This window comes from Hydra vulgaris, chromosome 10 (genome assembly GCF_038396675.1).
Source record: "Hydra vulgaris chromosome 10, alternate assembly HydraT2T_AEP".
Taxonomy (NCBI): domain Eukaryota; kingdom Metazoa; phylum Cnidaria; class Hydrozoa; order Anthoathecata; family Hydridae; genus Hydra; species Hydra vulgaris.
In genome coordinates, this window is record NC_088929.1 from 27639659 (window position 1) to 27656520 (window position 16862).

General features: G+C 27.3%; 1 protein-coding gene across 1 annotated transcript in view; it reads left to right on the forward strand.

Moving 5' to 3' along the window:
- The window catches only part of LOC100208846 (vacuolar protein sorting-associated protein 33A), a 40406-nt gene extending 23958 nt beyond the window's left edge, over nt 1-16448 (forward strand). The window contains exons 8-16 of the mRNA XM_065807662.1: nt 3708-3898; nt 5791-5881; nt 8227-8301; nt 8378-8457; nt 12674-12760; nt 15179-15319; nt 15392-15560; nt 15748-15876; nt 15989-16448. Of these exons, the coding sequence (XP_065663734.1) occupies nt 3708-3898; nt 5791-5881; nt 8227-8301; nt 8378-8457; nt 12674-12760; nt 15179-15319; nt 15392-15560; nt 15748-15876; nt 15989-16089 (1064 nt within the window). The 3' untranslated portion in view covers nt 16090-16448. The remainder of the gene's footprint in view (nt 1-3707; nt 3899-5790; nt 5882-8226; nt 8302-8377; nt 8458-12673; nt 12761-15178; nt 15320-15391; nt 15561-15747; nt 15877-15988) is intronic.
- The last annotated feature ends 414 nt before the right edge of the window (nt 16449-16862 follow it).

The window sequence follows — 16862 nt, forward strand, 5'->3', positions numbered from 1 at the left end:
GTAGATGAAATTAGAAAGGCAAGTTATGTTTTTTCATTGTTACTTTTACATATATTTACAAATTTGTCTTGAATAATATCAATGCCATTGAAATTTGAGTCATTCAGCTAAAGGATTAGATAATTGAATATGGCAATAACAAAAAGTTAAAGCAACAAAAACTTCAGATCTTTTAATCATTTCACTTGTGTCATACAAAGTTTAGAGAAAATATCAAATTCAAAGTGCCTAAAAAATAGCTTCAAACAAGATAACAACCACTTTATGTCATAAAATGACTTTTAATTTGTACCTCTTTTCCCAATAAAAACCTTTGGAGTATGATAGTACAAGAATGTAAGAGTACATTAGAGTTGGTCTTGAAATCTTTTATCATCATCTGTGAAAGAAAAATTGATTTAAAATTTTTGATTTTATTGCTTTGAACATTTTCTATTGAAAACATTTGAAACTTGTTCTAACATATTTATTTTATAAAGCAGTGTACTTAAAACTTAGAAAAAACAACAAACAAAAAGCATTCAATTTCTTCAGAAAATTTAACAAATCAGATATTAGCTATACAGATCAAGCAAAAAAAAGGATTACTCTTATTAAATACAATTTCAAAAAATTGATGTTGAAGAGTAATTTCTTACATATGTTATAATACATTATTCTCTACAACGAAGTCTAAAGGAATGCTTGCTGTTGTAATTAATCAAACAGTTTAGAAAATTCTTAGGGTAGTCGGGATGTAGAAAATTCTTAGGGTAGTCGGGATGTAAAAAATTCTTAGGGTAGTCGGGATGTAGAAAATTCTTAGGGTAGTCGGGATGTAGAAAATTCTTAGGGTAGTCCGGATGTAGAAAATTCTTAGGGTAGTCAGGATGAATCATTTGAACCATTGCCAGTGGTGATTACTGCCTTTTAAACTGCTGCCAGTGATGGTTGAAGTTATGATGGAGTGATTCTGTTGCTTGCTCTGAATAGATGCCCAGTGAGTAGTTGTGACGATCAATAAACTGTGTCACATGAAAAAAAACAGCATGCGCTTTGAGAGTGACACTCATGTTTGGAAGCTTGAAGTAGGAATCCTTGAATTCTTCAATGAGAATGCAATAGTTGTCTTGAAGAACTTTTCCAAAGGAAGCATGAACAACTGCATCAAACTTTCTGAATGTGTCAATAAATGGAAATGCTAAAAAGCAAGCATGCTTTTCTGCAAGTTGAAGCAAGTCAACATTTTGTAAAAGCTTTCTGCTCTCATTGCTTGCAAATTGCCCTCCATAAAAAGGTTGTTGTTGAATGTTCATCAATTTTGGCCACTTGCTTCACTCCTGAGTCCTTGAAGAGAGGTTTCTTAGTCAGGGGAGAAGCATTTGGTTCTAAGTCGAGAACCCCTAGAGACATATTCAGGAACCCTCCTCCTCTATCAATTTCCACCTTGATAAGTTTATTTGATTGAGGACTTCTGATCTGAACTAAAGTGTTTCTTAGAGCTTCAATATTTTTACAGTACACTAATAGTTTTTTTCAACTACTCACTGGGGAGCTACTTTGTTAAGTGTTGAAACAACCTTGTTCATTCCTCTGTTTAAAAGCCCAGTCTGGATTTGAACTTGTAGAATTTGTTGAGCAGTCAAGGTGGATGTTACTGCTGGAAAAAGTTCTCTTTGTCTTGGTGGTCCTGGAAAAAAAGTTTACATCAACATAACGCAGTTTCTCATAATAAAAATGTGTATATATATATATATATATGTATATATATATATATGTATATATACACTACAGCATTAATAGATAACAAATTGTTACTAGTTTTTCCTACCTATTTTTACCTACATTTTTCTCTAAAAAAGCCATATGCTATAGCATCTGGTTTTTTTAGAAAAAAATGAAGTATGACAGAAAAGATTGCTGTCCCATGCTAAAATCTCACTCAATATAGAAGCACTCCTTTGCAGCATCAGGCTATAAGAGTCTATGTGTGTACTGAAGCACTGGCAGGTTTACTAACCAACTTTTCGTATGGAAAATAAAGAAATCAAAGTGACCTGATTAATTTTTTTTTTAGTAAGTCATTCCATATAAGTTATAAATAATAGTAACCTAATGTATTATATATTTTTTCGTTGTATTTCATTCGGAATTAAATGGATCATTTTTAGAAAAAAAATGTTATGATAAAAAATAATCGTAATAAAATACTGTTAAAAAAGCTGTTATTCGTTATACTTAAGATCACTTCAAACACAGTTTTATTCCCAAATAATAATGAAGTCATTGTGTTGCTAAACTTTTTTCAATGTTATCTTTTGAGTGTACAGCATGAATACAATATGCAACTTCGTTCACTGAAATATTTTTCACTGTTTTATTAGTATAATGGTTTATATTTGATATTTAGACTTGTTTAATTTTTACCATTGATTGAATTTAGCATTGGATAAAAAAAAAATCAATTTAGTTCAAGCTAATATCTTATATTAGTCAAAGTTCGACTTTACAGGAATTGGCTTAAGTCAAAGTTTGTTAAGTCCAACCATTTTCCTTTTTCCTATGAGGTTCAAGTTATCAGGATTTAACTATATATATATATATATATATATATATATATATATATATATATATATATATATATATATATATATATATATATATACATACATATATACATACGTTTTTTTTTTTTATAAACAGCTCTTTTCTTTTTTGATATTGTAAAGGAATGATCCTTTACAATACCAAAAACAAAAAAAATGAAAATAGGTTAAACTGAAGATAAAAAACGTATCATTAATCTAATGAACTTATAATTATTCTAATGAGTGTATCATTAATCTTAGGTATAGATCATTATTCTAATGAATGTATCACTAGGTTTTACATTCATTAGAATAATGATCTATACATTAATCTAAAGATTGTATCATTATTCAAATGAACATATAGTTATAAATAGAAATTTCTTTATTTTATTGAACAGTTAATACTTTTTTCAACTACTATGTTTTAAATGTTCTAAAGTTAACAGATTTTTTAGTGGCTGATACTTTTTTATCTTATTAAGTTGTATCAGCCTATTGTTGGTTATCAGTTATTGTTGGTTAACAATTGTTGTTGGTTATTTATTGTCGGTTATTAATCATTGTTGGTTATCAATTTTTGTTGGTTATCAAAAACTATAAAAAAGTGGATTTAGATGATGTCAACTAGAGGCAGATTTGTATTGAAAAATAGATTTGAACAATTTTGTGTTTGGTTGATAATATTATCATAAAAATTGGTTGTCAAGGATTATCACTGTATTTATTAGAGTTGGTTTGTTAAAATAAAAAAATTGAAAAGTATTTGTGATTACTGGTTGTTTTGATTTTGTTTTGATAAGTATTGTACTAAAATTTAAGTTAATTTTTTTGAAGTTTTCAAAGTAATTTAATTAATTGTTTGACTTATTATTATTATTACTATTATTATTATTATTATTATTATTATTATTATTATTTTGCTTGTAATTTAAAATGTATGAATAGTAATTTATATCAGAATAATACTATTTATATCAAATTAATGTTAATTATTATGATATCTATCGTGCTATAAAAACCTAACCCAAGGATATCGCTTAAAGTTTATTTTACACTACATACAAAGTAAAAAAAATTTAGGTGAAAGTAGTGTTACTTGCTGTTGAGCTTGTATCTTGAATTAATTTTATTTTTCAGCTAACTGTCAGTTACCTTCTGATTGCATATCTAGCAACAAAGATAATCGACAACAGCAAAGTGATACATCAAAAGCAAAGGTTGCATTAAATTCTTCAGATAATCTTTTTGCTGAACTTCGATCGATGAACTTTTCAGCTGTAGCACTTGTACTGAGTCGAGAAGCGAAGCGTCTTGCTGCTGAACAAGAGGTTGTTTTTTTTGTTTTATATATTTATATATATATATATATTTTTTGTTTGTTTGTTTATAAACATACATGGATCTGATCTTAATACACTTCTAAGAAATTTCAAAGAACTTTTTCCTTAATAAATCCCTTAAATCATCCCAGAGAAACATGTATAAATATGTATATATATAAATATATATTGTTTTTTAATATATTAAATTTTTGCTGGATTTTAGTTATCAGTATTGTTAGCATATAACATTGTGTTTAATTTAAGTTGTAAAAAAAGAATACTAATAATTTGACCGATCTTTTCTCTAATTTGTTTTATTGTATTCTATTCTAACAAAACCAGTACTTTTGTTAAATAATTGTATATCATTGTGTTGAATGGTTGTATATTAGTACTTTTGTCAATGGTTGTTTGTTAAATGATTGTATATATTTCCATTAATTTCTTTAAATATCTTTCTTTGTTTTCTTGTAAGGTATTGATTTACTTTTTTGTCTATTTCAAGTTTCCTAAGAACTTTTTTAATTCAATGAAGCATTGCATTGTCTGCAATTAAGTATTATATATTTATTTTGGTCCTAAGTAAAGTTTTATGTAAAGTCTATATTCAATAACTTTGCTGTTTTTATAATTTGAATAACTTTGATGTATACTTTTTATTGTTCCACAAAAATAAAAATAAGTTTTTGCAATTTTTACACTGTAGTTTTAAATTTTAGTTGCATTTATGTTTTAAGTTTTTAATGTAAATTTTTTTATTTTATATTTCAATGAACATCTCACTAATTAACAGCAATCATCTTTCTGATCATGGTCAAACTCTAATTATCATCAGTTAACAGCGATCATCTTTCTTATCATGGCGATCATCTTTCTTATCATCAATTTCTGATTATTATCAGTTAACAGCGATCATCTTTCTTATCATGGTTTATCTTTATTTATCAGTAATCTTATTACCAATCATCTTTCATTTTTTTGATCATTTTTTTTTAACTTAAAAGGTATGATATTGCATGCACATGCACATGTTTTAACTTTCAAATACAATGCAAATTTTTGTAGAATTTTTTTTGTTTTGTTCTATGGCCCTTTGTTCTTTTATCTTTGAAACTTTAACACCCACAGTTTCCTTCTACCACTAATTTCAGAACCCCTTGAAACTGTTATCCACTGTTTTCTTCTGCCACTGGTTTCAGCGCCTGTAAAACTGTTACCCGCTCTTTTCTTTTACCACTAGTTTTAGCATCTTTAAAATTGTTGCCCACTGTTTTCTTCTACCACTAGTTTCAGTACCTTTGAAACTATCACCCACTAATTTCTTCAGTCACTAGTTTCAGTACCTTTGAAACTGTTACCAAATGATTTATCAACTTAAATGAGTATGTAGTTACTATATAAGTTTTATGAAATATTGTACTTTATTTGTATGAAAAATATTGATTAAGTTATAAATACATCAATAATTTTTACTTTTTGAAATTCCCTCAACTAATATGCTAACCCTCTATAGGGATTTCTTGAAAATGTGCTGAAAATTTTTGCATATTTTTACAACAGCTTTTTGTTTATTCAAAGTAAGTCAAAAAATCATGTACTAAAATCCATATTGTTATGTTTGCAGTTCATGTTATGTTTGTAACAAAATGTATAATATGTTTGACTTTTAACACTTTTTTTAAATACTTTATGAACAATAAGTTAAGTTTAGTTAATTTTCTTCTTTTTTTTTTAAATCTATAGGCTTGTTTGAATGTTGTACTAAATTTAAGTTTAAGTTTAAAAAACCATCAAATATCAAGCAGAGCTTCTTTTTTTTTAATGGCTTTGATGCCATATTTTTTTTCAATGTCTGTAGTTGTGGTATGTCTTTAATTTTCAATAAACTGTTTTATTAGGAACATCGTACTGCCAAAACAGTAGGTGAAATGAAACAATTTGTGCATAAACTTCCACATATACAAGCAGCAAAAAAGTCCTTATACTTGCGTAAGAAACTATTTTATTTTATAATAAACTTGTTGAAACTTATTTTTTACAAAAAGAGTAGTAATAGTATTGTTAATAGTAGTAGTAGTTGTTGTTGTTGTTTTATTGTTATAGTAGTAGTAGTTGTAGTATTTGTACTCATAAATGCATTTGACTTATGTGCTAAACATTGTTTTGCAGCAAATTCTTTTTTTCCCTTTACCATTCCATTTACCATTTAAAGAAATTTTTATTTGCTCAAAAATGGTTGAGTTAGTAAGGAACCGGGGCCCCGGCCCTGGCTAAAAATAAGACTTTTTGCAAACCTGGCTCTGGCCCTGGCAAAATTATAAGATTTAGCAGGGTTTGATAGCCGAGGCTAGAAAAAAAATTTTAATACCTAATATATTATAATTTTATGCTCACATTTATTATTTATTAAATACTGGCATACATTTATATATTTTTAAACTCTAATTTACTTCCAACAAGATTGCAAGCAACTATTATTAAGTTATGAGTTACTTTAAATAGAGAATAAGTTAAAATACTAGAAAACGTATAACTGTTGTATAAAAAATAGTTGTATAAAAAGGGAAAGCATGAAGATAGGTAAGAGTTATAAGGTTTTTTTTTATGTTCAAGGAAAAAACTGAATTATAAAAGTTTTTTTAGCCTAAAAGGACAGATATTGTAAAAGGATGCAATTTGTTTATCGTAATAGAGATGATACCTCATTTGAGCATTGATCGTGGTTGTATTATTAGAAAAAAGAAAGAAGAGGGAAGGCCTTCAAGAATAACTTTACTACTGCAGTTTTAAAAGAAATAATTTAATAACCTCAAAACTTTTATAAAAAGAAACTAATAATAGAGTGAAGACTAATCGTAGGATAGTTTTACCGGTCAAAGTGTTTTCTAGAGATTTGAAAAGTTGGAATCACTTATTTAGCACTTTTTAAAAGTTTATCGAAAGTTAAAGAGAGTTCTGGAGAACACTTTTTAAGACTGATGAATCACTGATGAATTTGGATGATGACTGATGAATCTGGAGAACACTTTTTTAAAACTGATGAATTTTTAAGACTTATGATCAAAATCTATTCTGGAGTACAAACTATAGAAGTTTTTAATTGGGAATTAACTTTAGCATTGAAAGCCAGAGAGATATTACGGCCATATTCAAGAGTCAAATTAGAGTAAGATTTCTTTGCAAAAAACTCTGCTTTGTTCTGGAGAGAAGTAAAAAGATCAGACCCATAAATTAAAGATTAAATGTTTGGCTTACTTTAGTTAGTGACATTGTTGAAGACTAACCAAAAGTTTCTAGAACCTAACAAAGCTTAACATTAGCCAGGACTTTTTTACATTGGCTTCTTACAATAATAAAAGGACATTTGTTCTTAAGAGAGATGTTCTAGTAAAAAAGATAAAAAAAAAAATGATTTAGTGTTTAATAAAGCAACTGCTCAAGAAAAACGTGGAGTAGAATGAAAGGACGTGGAGTAGAATGATGTGGAGTAGAATGAGGCTTGACTTAAAATTGAAGAGAAGTAACAAAAACTTCCAAACTTTTATTCCAGAAGGAATAAAAGTTTCCAAGATGCACTTTATGCATACTTATTAGGGATATAAACTTATATGTTTGCTATTTGTTTAGATGCTGGCATACAATATCTTTTATTGTTATATAAACTTTAGTATTTATATGGTGTAGTATTTGCTGAAAAAGATTTTGATGATGATGATCATCATCATCATCACCATGATGATGATGATGACCATGATCATGATTATAATTCTCAGGCTTTAGCCTTCCTTTTTTATGCTGTTGATGATGATCATGATCATCATCATGATAATAGTAATGATTATGATTATAATAATGATTATCGTGTTGATCATAATGATGTTCTTGTATGTATATATATACAAAATATAACATGAATTTTGAATTTAAAAAATATGCTTCAGGATGTATAAATTTCTATGCAGCCCCGGTCGCAAACCCTGGCCTCGGTTATATTTTATCAAACCCGGCCCCGGTCAAATATCAACCCCAGTCACTTACTAGTTAGAGTTAGTCTTTTTAATCCAGAAATCTTTACAGCCAAGTTTTATAATGTAAATGATTGCTGAATCTTAAAATCTGTTAAAAGCACGATATTAAATTTTTTTGAATTCTGTGTAAACAATAAATTTTAAAGAAAATTTATAAAAGATTTATAGATCAAAACTAAAAAAAAATGAAAAAGCGTGTTTTTTACAATAATTGATATGGTTTTTATTCAGATATTATAGATGCTCCAAGTACATCAGTGTCTCTATTTTCATTGTGATTAAATGTTTTTTGAAAAATTTATTAAGATACTGGCATAGCTGAGAAGATAAAAGAAAAAACAGATTCGGATGATTTCAGGGAGGCATTAGGAACAGAGCAAGGTGCTAATTTTAGCAATGTCTGAATTTCTAAAAAAAAATTCACAGAATAACTGTTAACCATTCCTTTTTAATTTAGAGTTTTTCAATGGAATTGATACAGACAAAGCACATCCATACATTGAGAAATGCATTGCAACCAAGGAGCCACTTATAAAAGTTACTTTTTTTACTTTTACTATTTTGTTGCATTTTCTTCATTTTAAAATAATTTTGTTGATTGAATAAAGCTGAGGAAATTAAATGTTAATATATATAATTAAATTTTTATATTTGCATTAATTAAATTTAAAAATGTTAAGCAAAGTTCTACAAGTATTACATCATCTTTGCAATATGTGTTGTCGCTATTGTTTATTAATAATATTGATACTTTAATTTTTTTTTTTTACTGATTACACATCAAACAACACGTTTGTTACCTCAAGAGAAAGTGTAGATGACTTCAAATTTTTGAATTGTTTATTATATAATTTAAAAATCCTTAGTGGTATACAACAAAAGTAAATTTTTGATTTATTTTTGTTATAATAATAAATTTATTTTGTGAACAATGAGAAGAATCTACTCTCATAAGAGAGAATTGTTTGAAATAAAAAAATGAAATTTTTATGTGAACAAATGATTGTTTACATAAACAACTCTTTCTTGTACTTATATAAACACTTCTAACTTTTCATTTCCAAGAAATGAATGCAATTTATTTTTGATTATTTTTAGCTTAAATTTAACTAAAGTTTCTTTCCCAGTTCCTCTGACTAAAGCACGTTTGCATAAACTACATTTGTATGCCAAATCAAGATGTGAATTAATTGAATTTGATCAACAATTGCAATATCTGGAAATATTTCTGGTCTTCAAATTTTCAATTTTATCATTCTCATTAAAAATTGTTAACACTGTTTTAATGAAGGGGTCAATTTATCATATTGGAAAAATTTATAAAAAAACAAAACAAATTTATGACTGCAAAAATAGTCACAGTCAAAATTTACATAGTTTAATTTATTGTTTGTTTAAACACTAGTTAATTCAAGTATTATAAATGAAAAACAAAGATAAATAGTTACTAAAAGTATCAGCAGTAATTTTAAAATTAACCTATTATTAAGAAACTTTGGCATATAAATTCATTTAAGTATGTATATATAAAATTTATATATAAATACTTAAGTACTTAAGTATGTATATATAAATGAGTGTTTATTTATACATACTTAAGTACTTTGTCTTTGTTTTGCATGTGCATATTTTTCCATGTTTTCAATTAATGACTGCAAAAATAGTAACTATGTAAGTTAACACTAAACTTACATAGTTTAATTTATTTTTTGTTTAAACACTAATTAAAGTTTAAACACTAATTAAATTTTAAATTTGTAAACATTAATTTTAGTATTAAAAATGAAAAACAAAGATAAATAGTTATTAAAATTATCATCGGTAATCTTAAAACATTAAAATCAGATTTTAATCCTTCATCAGTTGGATCAAACATTAAAATCTGATTTTATGTCAGGGGGAAACTTTTAAGATTTACTTCAAATTGCTTAAAAAATTAAACATGAATTAATTAATAATACAAATAATGATAAATAAATATATCTTAATATATATTTTATTAGAGTTTCTTTTTTTTTTAAATAACTTTAAGCTGTTAAAATTAATTTTTGTATATTTTTAAACACAATTTAATTTAATATAAATATCTGCATTAGGAGTTTAGTTGACAGCTCTACTTAATTTATAAGAATATATTAAATAAGATTTAAGATATTTAATAATATTGAAATAAAATATTAAATAAGATTTAAATAAGAAGTCATGTTTAAATTTTAAATTTTTTTTAATGAAAAATATTTAATTACTGCTAAATTCCATTAGACTGTTGTGATTTGCAGTTATTTCCTTTTTAATATTACATTGTGCTGTATGTTTTATTTTTGTAGTTTTATCTGATGATTGGTCAAATGAATCAAGATATTGAAGTTTAAATCATAATTATTAATAATAACAATAATAAAAGTATGTTTTTATAATGAGATTATTTATAATTTCAAGATTAATGCACAAATGTGTTTTATTGAATAACAACTATTGAGTTTTGTGATGAAAACAGTGTTGATGATTTTTAAAAAACTACAAATTTAAAGACCATAAGCATTTCTTATTATTTAATTTGTCCTTGCAAGTTGATAAATACCAATAAATGCACATTAAAGTTATATAAAAGCCTAAAACAACAATCTAAACGACCAGAACAATCGATTATTTTTTCGATGGGTGATTTTTTCATATATGTATAACCATAGGTCAAATCATTATCAACATCTGTTAAGTAAAGTAAATACAAGTATTATCAAGAATTAAATTTAATTTAATTAACTAACCTAAATAAGCAGTTGTATTTGGAATTGTGTCATCTACATATTCTTCATCAGTGTCATCTACATATTCTTCATCAGTGTCATCTACATATTCTTCATCAGTGTCATCTACATATTCTTCATCAGTGTCATCTACATATTCTTCATCAGTGTCATCTACATATTCATCAGTGTCATCTACATATTCTTCATCAGTGCTGTGCATATCATAATACTATATGTGCATATCATAGTATATTTCTTTAGCTCTTTGAGAAAGGGTTCCATTGATAAAGATTTAGAAAATGCTACTAGTTCTTCTACCTGCTGTGAGGAATCGGTTAGCAGTAACCTTAGTAATCTGTTTTTTAGAAAGCTTTTTTGGTTATCACCAAAATTTGTCAGATGTTGTAATTTAATATCAGCAATTGTATGCTGTTAATATAGCTTTAAACTCACATAAATTTATTAGTAATGAAGGTGCTTTAACTTTTTTAGGTCAAAATTTAGAATTGTTATTAAATAAAATGTAGCACGCCTATGACTGTAAAAATAAAAAAGTTTCTTTTCCCATTTCAATGCCTTACCTTCAACATCTCATATTAGATTTAGCCACCTTAATGTAATTATTTTCAACTTTTTTTTTCTGCTGTTTTTAGTATTTTCACTTATCTAAATGTTCATTCTCTTATAAGAACTATCAAAAAACATTGTTAAATAGTTTCAAAGTTCAAATAAGGTTTTAAAAAAAATCAAAGTTGATTTTTATCGCCATTATTGATATAGTGAATACAAACAGATGCTTGTTACTTAAAAAATTACTTGTTTTAAATTATTTATTTTGCAACAAAATGCTATACAAATTGGACAATACAAATAATATATTGGCTTTAAATAATTATTTTAAACTTAAATGGATAACCAGGTTCTATGAATTTATTTTTCTAGAAACAATTCTATAGTAAATTTTATTAACATTGATGTTTATATTTTTAGTTTGGATAGGTTGAGCTGCATGTATTTTTATAAAATCTAATTTTTGAGTCACATTTGCATTACAATTTAAAATTTGAATCTGTATTCTCTAAGTTAGTATTCTCTAACCATTTTATATCATTAATATCACAATTATCTTTTTTAGAACTTTTGATCATTTATTCTTATTCGAGTGAAAATAAATTAGTAAGAATTCAAGTGCTCAATTTATTAAGAAATAACTATTCAGTTTCAAAATTATTAAAATTAAACATCATACATCAAAAGCACTTATTTATATTAACAGTTATAAACTTATAAACTGTTATTAAATAGTTACAAATTCAATCAAAGACAAGTAGGCAGTACCTATAGTACCATACTATCAAACTGTTAAAAACAAAATCATATATTATTATAAACATATTATATTGTAACAACAAGTTCAAAATATATAGATACATTTACTGTAATTTTTTTTTTGATAGAAGATTAAAGTTCTTGGTAAAGCCGTCTTTGAACTAAGCGCTCACTAACAATCACACTAAGCAGTCACTAACCATCATGCTAAGAGGCAGTTGCATAAGAATTTTTGAGCTTGAAATCCATGTTCTTCACAGCCAAATGGCATGTGAAGGACATACAGATTTCAAGCATCATGTTGTCTGTTTTTGGAGTTGTAGCTCTTGGTCTTGTTTCTTGTTACATGTGCACATTTATCAAGTGATTTAGTTGTACCCATACTAATAAAAAGGTTAAATTATACATGATTTTTATGTATATCAAGCATATAAAATATTTTACAATTTATAATTTTATAATTACCTAATCACCCATGAAATACCTGATTGTTTTATATGTTGCCAAGACACCTATTTTGCATTTATATGTAATTATCTATAATAATTATAAGTGATGGAATCTTTTTGACTGTAACAATATATATATATATATATATATATATATATATATATATATATATATATATATATATATATATATATATATATAATTATGAGTAAAATTGACTTTAGGTTTTACGTTTGATTTGTCTGCAATGTTGTACCAACAATGGATTTAAAATAAAGCTACTCGAATATTACAAAAGAGAACTTTTCCATGTGAAAATTTTTTATTATTATATGTTTGTATTATATCTTTTTATGTTATATATATATATACATACATACTGAAACATCTTTTTTCCCCACAAAGTTAAAAACAACCACAATTAGAGTTGGAAGTTACTGGAAGAGAAAAGATGAAGTTTGTTAAGCAAGATAACAATTAACAGACGACTTAAAAGATTATATGAATCAGGAAAACAAGATGAAGGAAGTGAATTCCAAAGAACTGATGTTCGAGGAAAAAAACTAGATAAATAAGAATTTTTGGAGCACTGAGAAACAGTCACAGTAAAATAATGATACTTTATTGAATGGTGAGTAACACAAGAATTAATTTTTGTAGATGGCACAAGAGACTCTAGCTCTCTAGAGCAGTGCCCATTGTAGTGTTTATAGAAAAGAGAAAGGAAAGATACATTACGATGATGGGATAATGATTGGAGGTTGGCTGCAAGTGCTAGTCCAACTATGTTTACAATTCATTTTTGCACCTTGTCTAAAAGAGAAAAGGCATCATTCAAAGATCTAATCCAGATATGGCAACAGTATTCCTTACAAGGGCAGATTAGAGATTTATAGATATAAATAATAGAATCCAAAGTAAGTGGCAAGCACAATAAAGATATGCAACCTTAGCAGATTGCTAATTTTGCAATCAATTTGATATATGGTTTCCAAGAAAGATTAGAAGAGTTAAGCCTGGAAAACAAAGACTAAATGACTCATCGACTACATTATCATTCATAAATATAGGAAGATCTAGATTATTGTAATAGCAATTAACTGAAAAAAATTGAGTTTTATCTGAGTTAAAGCTCACTTGCCTCTGAGAGCCCCATGCTGTAGCAGAAGTGAGATCCTTTTCCAGCTCAAATGCCCCCTTCAAGCAATCAGAGAGTGTTGTCTTCTTATCAAGACAAAAATAAATGGTATTATCATCAGCAAACAATGTTATCTCATATATGAGAATTTCTGGGAGATCGTTATTGTAAATCAAAATAAGTATAGGGCCTAGGATAGAACCTTGAGGAACCCCTAAAGTTAATATAATCTTTAAAATGTTACCTGATACACCTTAAGAAGAAAGCTTATGGAAAAGACCAGCATGTCAAACTTTTTCTAAAGCTTTAGAAATGTTGAGAGCAATAGCCCTAACCTCTCAACATCTATCTAATGCACAATAAAGCCTATTAGTTATAACTGTTTACAAATCAGCAGTAAAACAAGAACATTGAAATCTATATTGATGATCAGAAAGTAAGTTAGTAGATTCAAGATGAGAGATTAAGTGTTTGTTAATTAAAGACTCAAAAGCCTTGCTTATGGTAGTAAGAAGACTAATGGGACAGTAGTTAAACAGGTTGCCGCCTTCCACCAGGTTGGAAAACAAAACTGATAAACACTTTTTAAATAGTTTTGTAAGTACAATCGACAGCTGCGGAGGACACTTCTGCAAGACTATAACACTTATGTTGTTCGGACCATTAGCTGAAGAAGAGTATAAGCAGGAAATCACTATAGATACAGAGTGATACAAATTTTCAAGCAGTCTTGTTAAGTCAAGAGTGTAGTCTTGAGATAAAGGAGAGCGATATAGAACAAAAAGAAGGGTAATACAGTGAAATGTTGCTAAACAAAAGCACATAAAAAAATAGTCTGGATTCAAACCTTGTTTCCTGACAAATAGGTGAATTCTTACGAATGTAAATGCCCAGGCCAAGCATGTGGCTATTGGAGTCTTTACGAATTAAAGGAAGATAACCATCAACACTAAGATCACAAGATGAGATGTTAACTCAAATTAGTCTCACAAAGAGCAATTAGATTTGGTAAACTTTGCAAGAGATAAGACTCAGCTGAAGAAAAGTTACTTTGAAGACTGCGAATATTAGTGAATGATAGTTTTAGAGAACTTGGTGATGACAATGGATTTTTGTGTTTTATAGTTTTGGTACTTTAGTCACTTTTGAATTTGTTAAAGAACTTGGCTCAAATCACAGATAGTACTTAGTACAATATATAATAGTCCAAGCAATTGCCTCATTACTATTAATAAACCCTAACCAGTTACATAGCGCTCCATATGTGGCCTTGACAACTCACACCAAAAGTACGAACAGGCACAACATGGCACTGTTAGTACTCTGATACTGTACAGCTGCTGATGGAATTAGTCTCTCTGAGAGCTACTACAGAGTTTGGTAAACTTGACTACCAGCCGGCCTCAGAACCATAAAACTGAATTTTAGAACTGTACCCACATTAGGAGATAATAGAATGAGTTGCCTATTCATATATATATATATATACTGTATGTATGTATATGTAGAATTTATATGCGAACAAATAAAAATAAATTTGGTCTTTTTATTGTGAAACTTTTAAATAATTTAAAGCAATCTTTGTTTTTAGACTTATGGATTAGAACTTTTGTCGACATTTCTAAACTTAGAAAAGGTTGGTTTGTTGCGCCAAACCGCCATTCGAAACTATCCTAACTATCCTACATTGAAGAAAAACTTAAAGCTTGTTGTTGAAGGAGTTCACGAACAGGTTTTCTTCTGTTTTGAATTTTAAACTTATTAGATAGCTATATAATTTTTTATTTGTTGTTGTTTTTTCTAGAATCCGAACGATATTGCCTATGTGCATTCTGGTTTTGCTCCAATATCTATTAGGCTTGCTCAATTTCTCGAACGTTTCTCCAGTTGGAAAGGAATGGAAGAAATTTTAAAGTTACTTCCAGGACCAGATACAGAAGTAGTTCAAGATATTCCGGTATCGCTGAAAAAAGGTTTCCATTTTTTATTTATTCAAAATTTTGGTTTTAAAGAGCATGTTTTAGAAAATTGTTATATAAAAATGTTATATAAAAATGAGAGATGGCATATAAACAAAAAGTGTGTGAGGTGCCCTTATTTTTCGATATCACAAGAATTTAGAATTAAACACAATATTAGGTTTTCATAGTGTTTTTTTAGCCGGTACCCATCCTGGAACTAATAATTCTAACTCTGAAAATCTGCCAAAAATAACGCTTGTGTATTTTATTGGCGGATGCACATATTCAGAAATATCTGCTTTGAGATTCTTAGCACAACAGGAGAACGGTAATTATGAAATTTTTGTTATTTTAAGAACTGCTTTTAAAAAAATATATAATTTTGCAACTTTAACGAATCACTTTTTAATAACAAAATTATTAATTTTATTTACCGACAGCCGTCACGAGTTATGTCATTGCCACAACAAAGATTATCAATGGAAACGAATTAATAGATTCACTTATAGAAAACTTTGCTAAAACACCAATAAGCGCGTGATGCGTCTATATTAAATTTCGATCAGCTAGCTTAAAGTCAATGAAAATTTTTGGTACTATCAGTTGTACAAATTTAAATATCTAATGCTTAGGAATTTATAAAAAATAAAATTTTAGATTTTCTATAGATTTTAACCTTATTGAAACTAATAAACTGATATAAATTAATTTTGAAAACTAAGGCAGATATAGTTGATTCTTGTTTTTAAAATGAGGTTATTGAAAAAAAAAATTAATTTCATAAAATGATCAGTTGTTAATTTTTCAACAATTTATTTTTTTATATAAAGAATTTATAAATTTTTTTAGTTACGTTCTATGAATTTGTTTGTTTGTTCGATAAGACGTCACCTCAGTTTATGCTTGCTTACTCTCTTTTTTTCTAGTCAGTTTTTTAAATTTAGAACATAAATAATAGAGTTCTGACATCAGTTTCCTATTGCTCCGGTCTGCCCGAACCCTATAAACACTTATCTTTTAGTCTTCTTTTTTTATATAACATCTTTTAATCCTTAGTTTACTATAATTCAATTAAATAAATTTTATCGTATTGAAATCAGTGTCGTAAACAAGTTTTTGGGATTTTTAAATTTGATACTTTGTGTAGTGCAAACTCCAAACTTAAATATGTTCACGCTTATGCCAAATGAGAATGTTTTGCAAAATGTTGCGGTGCTAGGAGGTTACAAATTCATCTAAAAACCTTTTTGTATTCAAAAGTTATGATCGTGTAAAGTAACCCTTTCTTTAATGAGGGGGGTAAAACACTTTTGT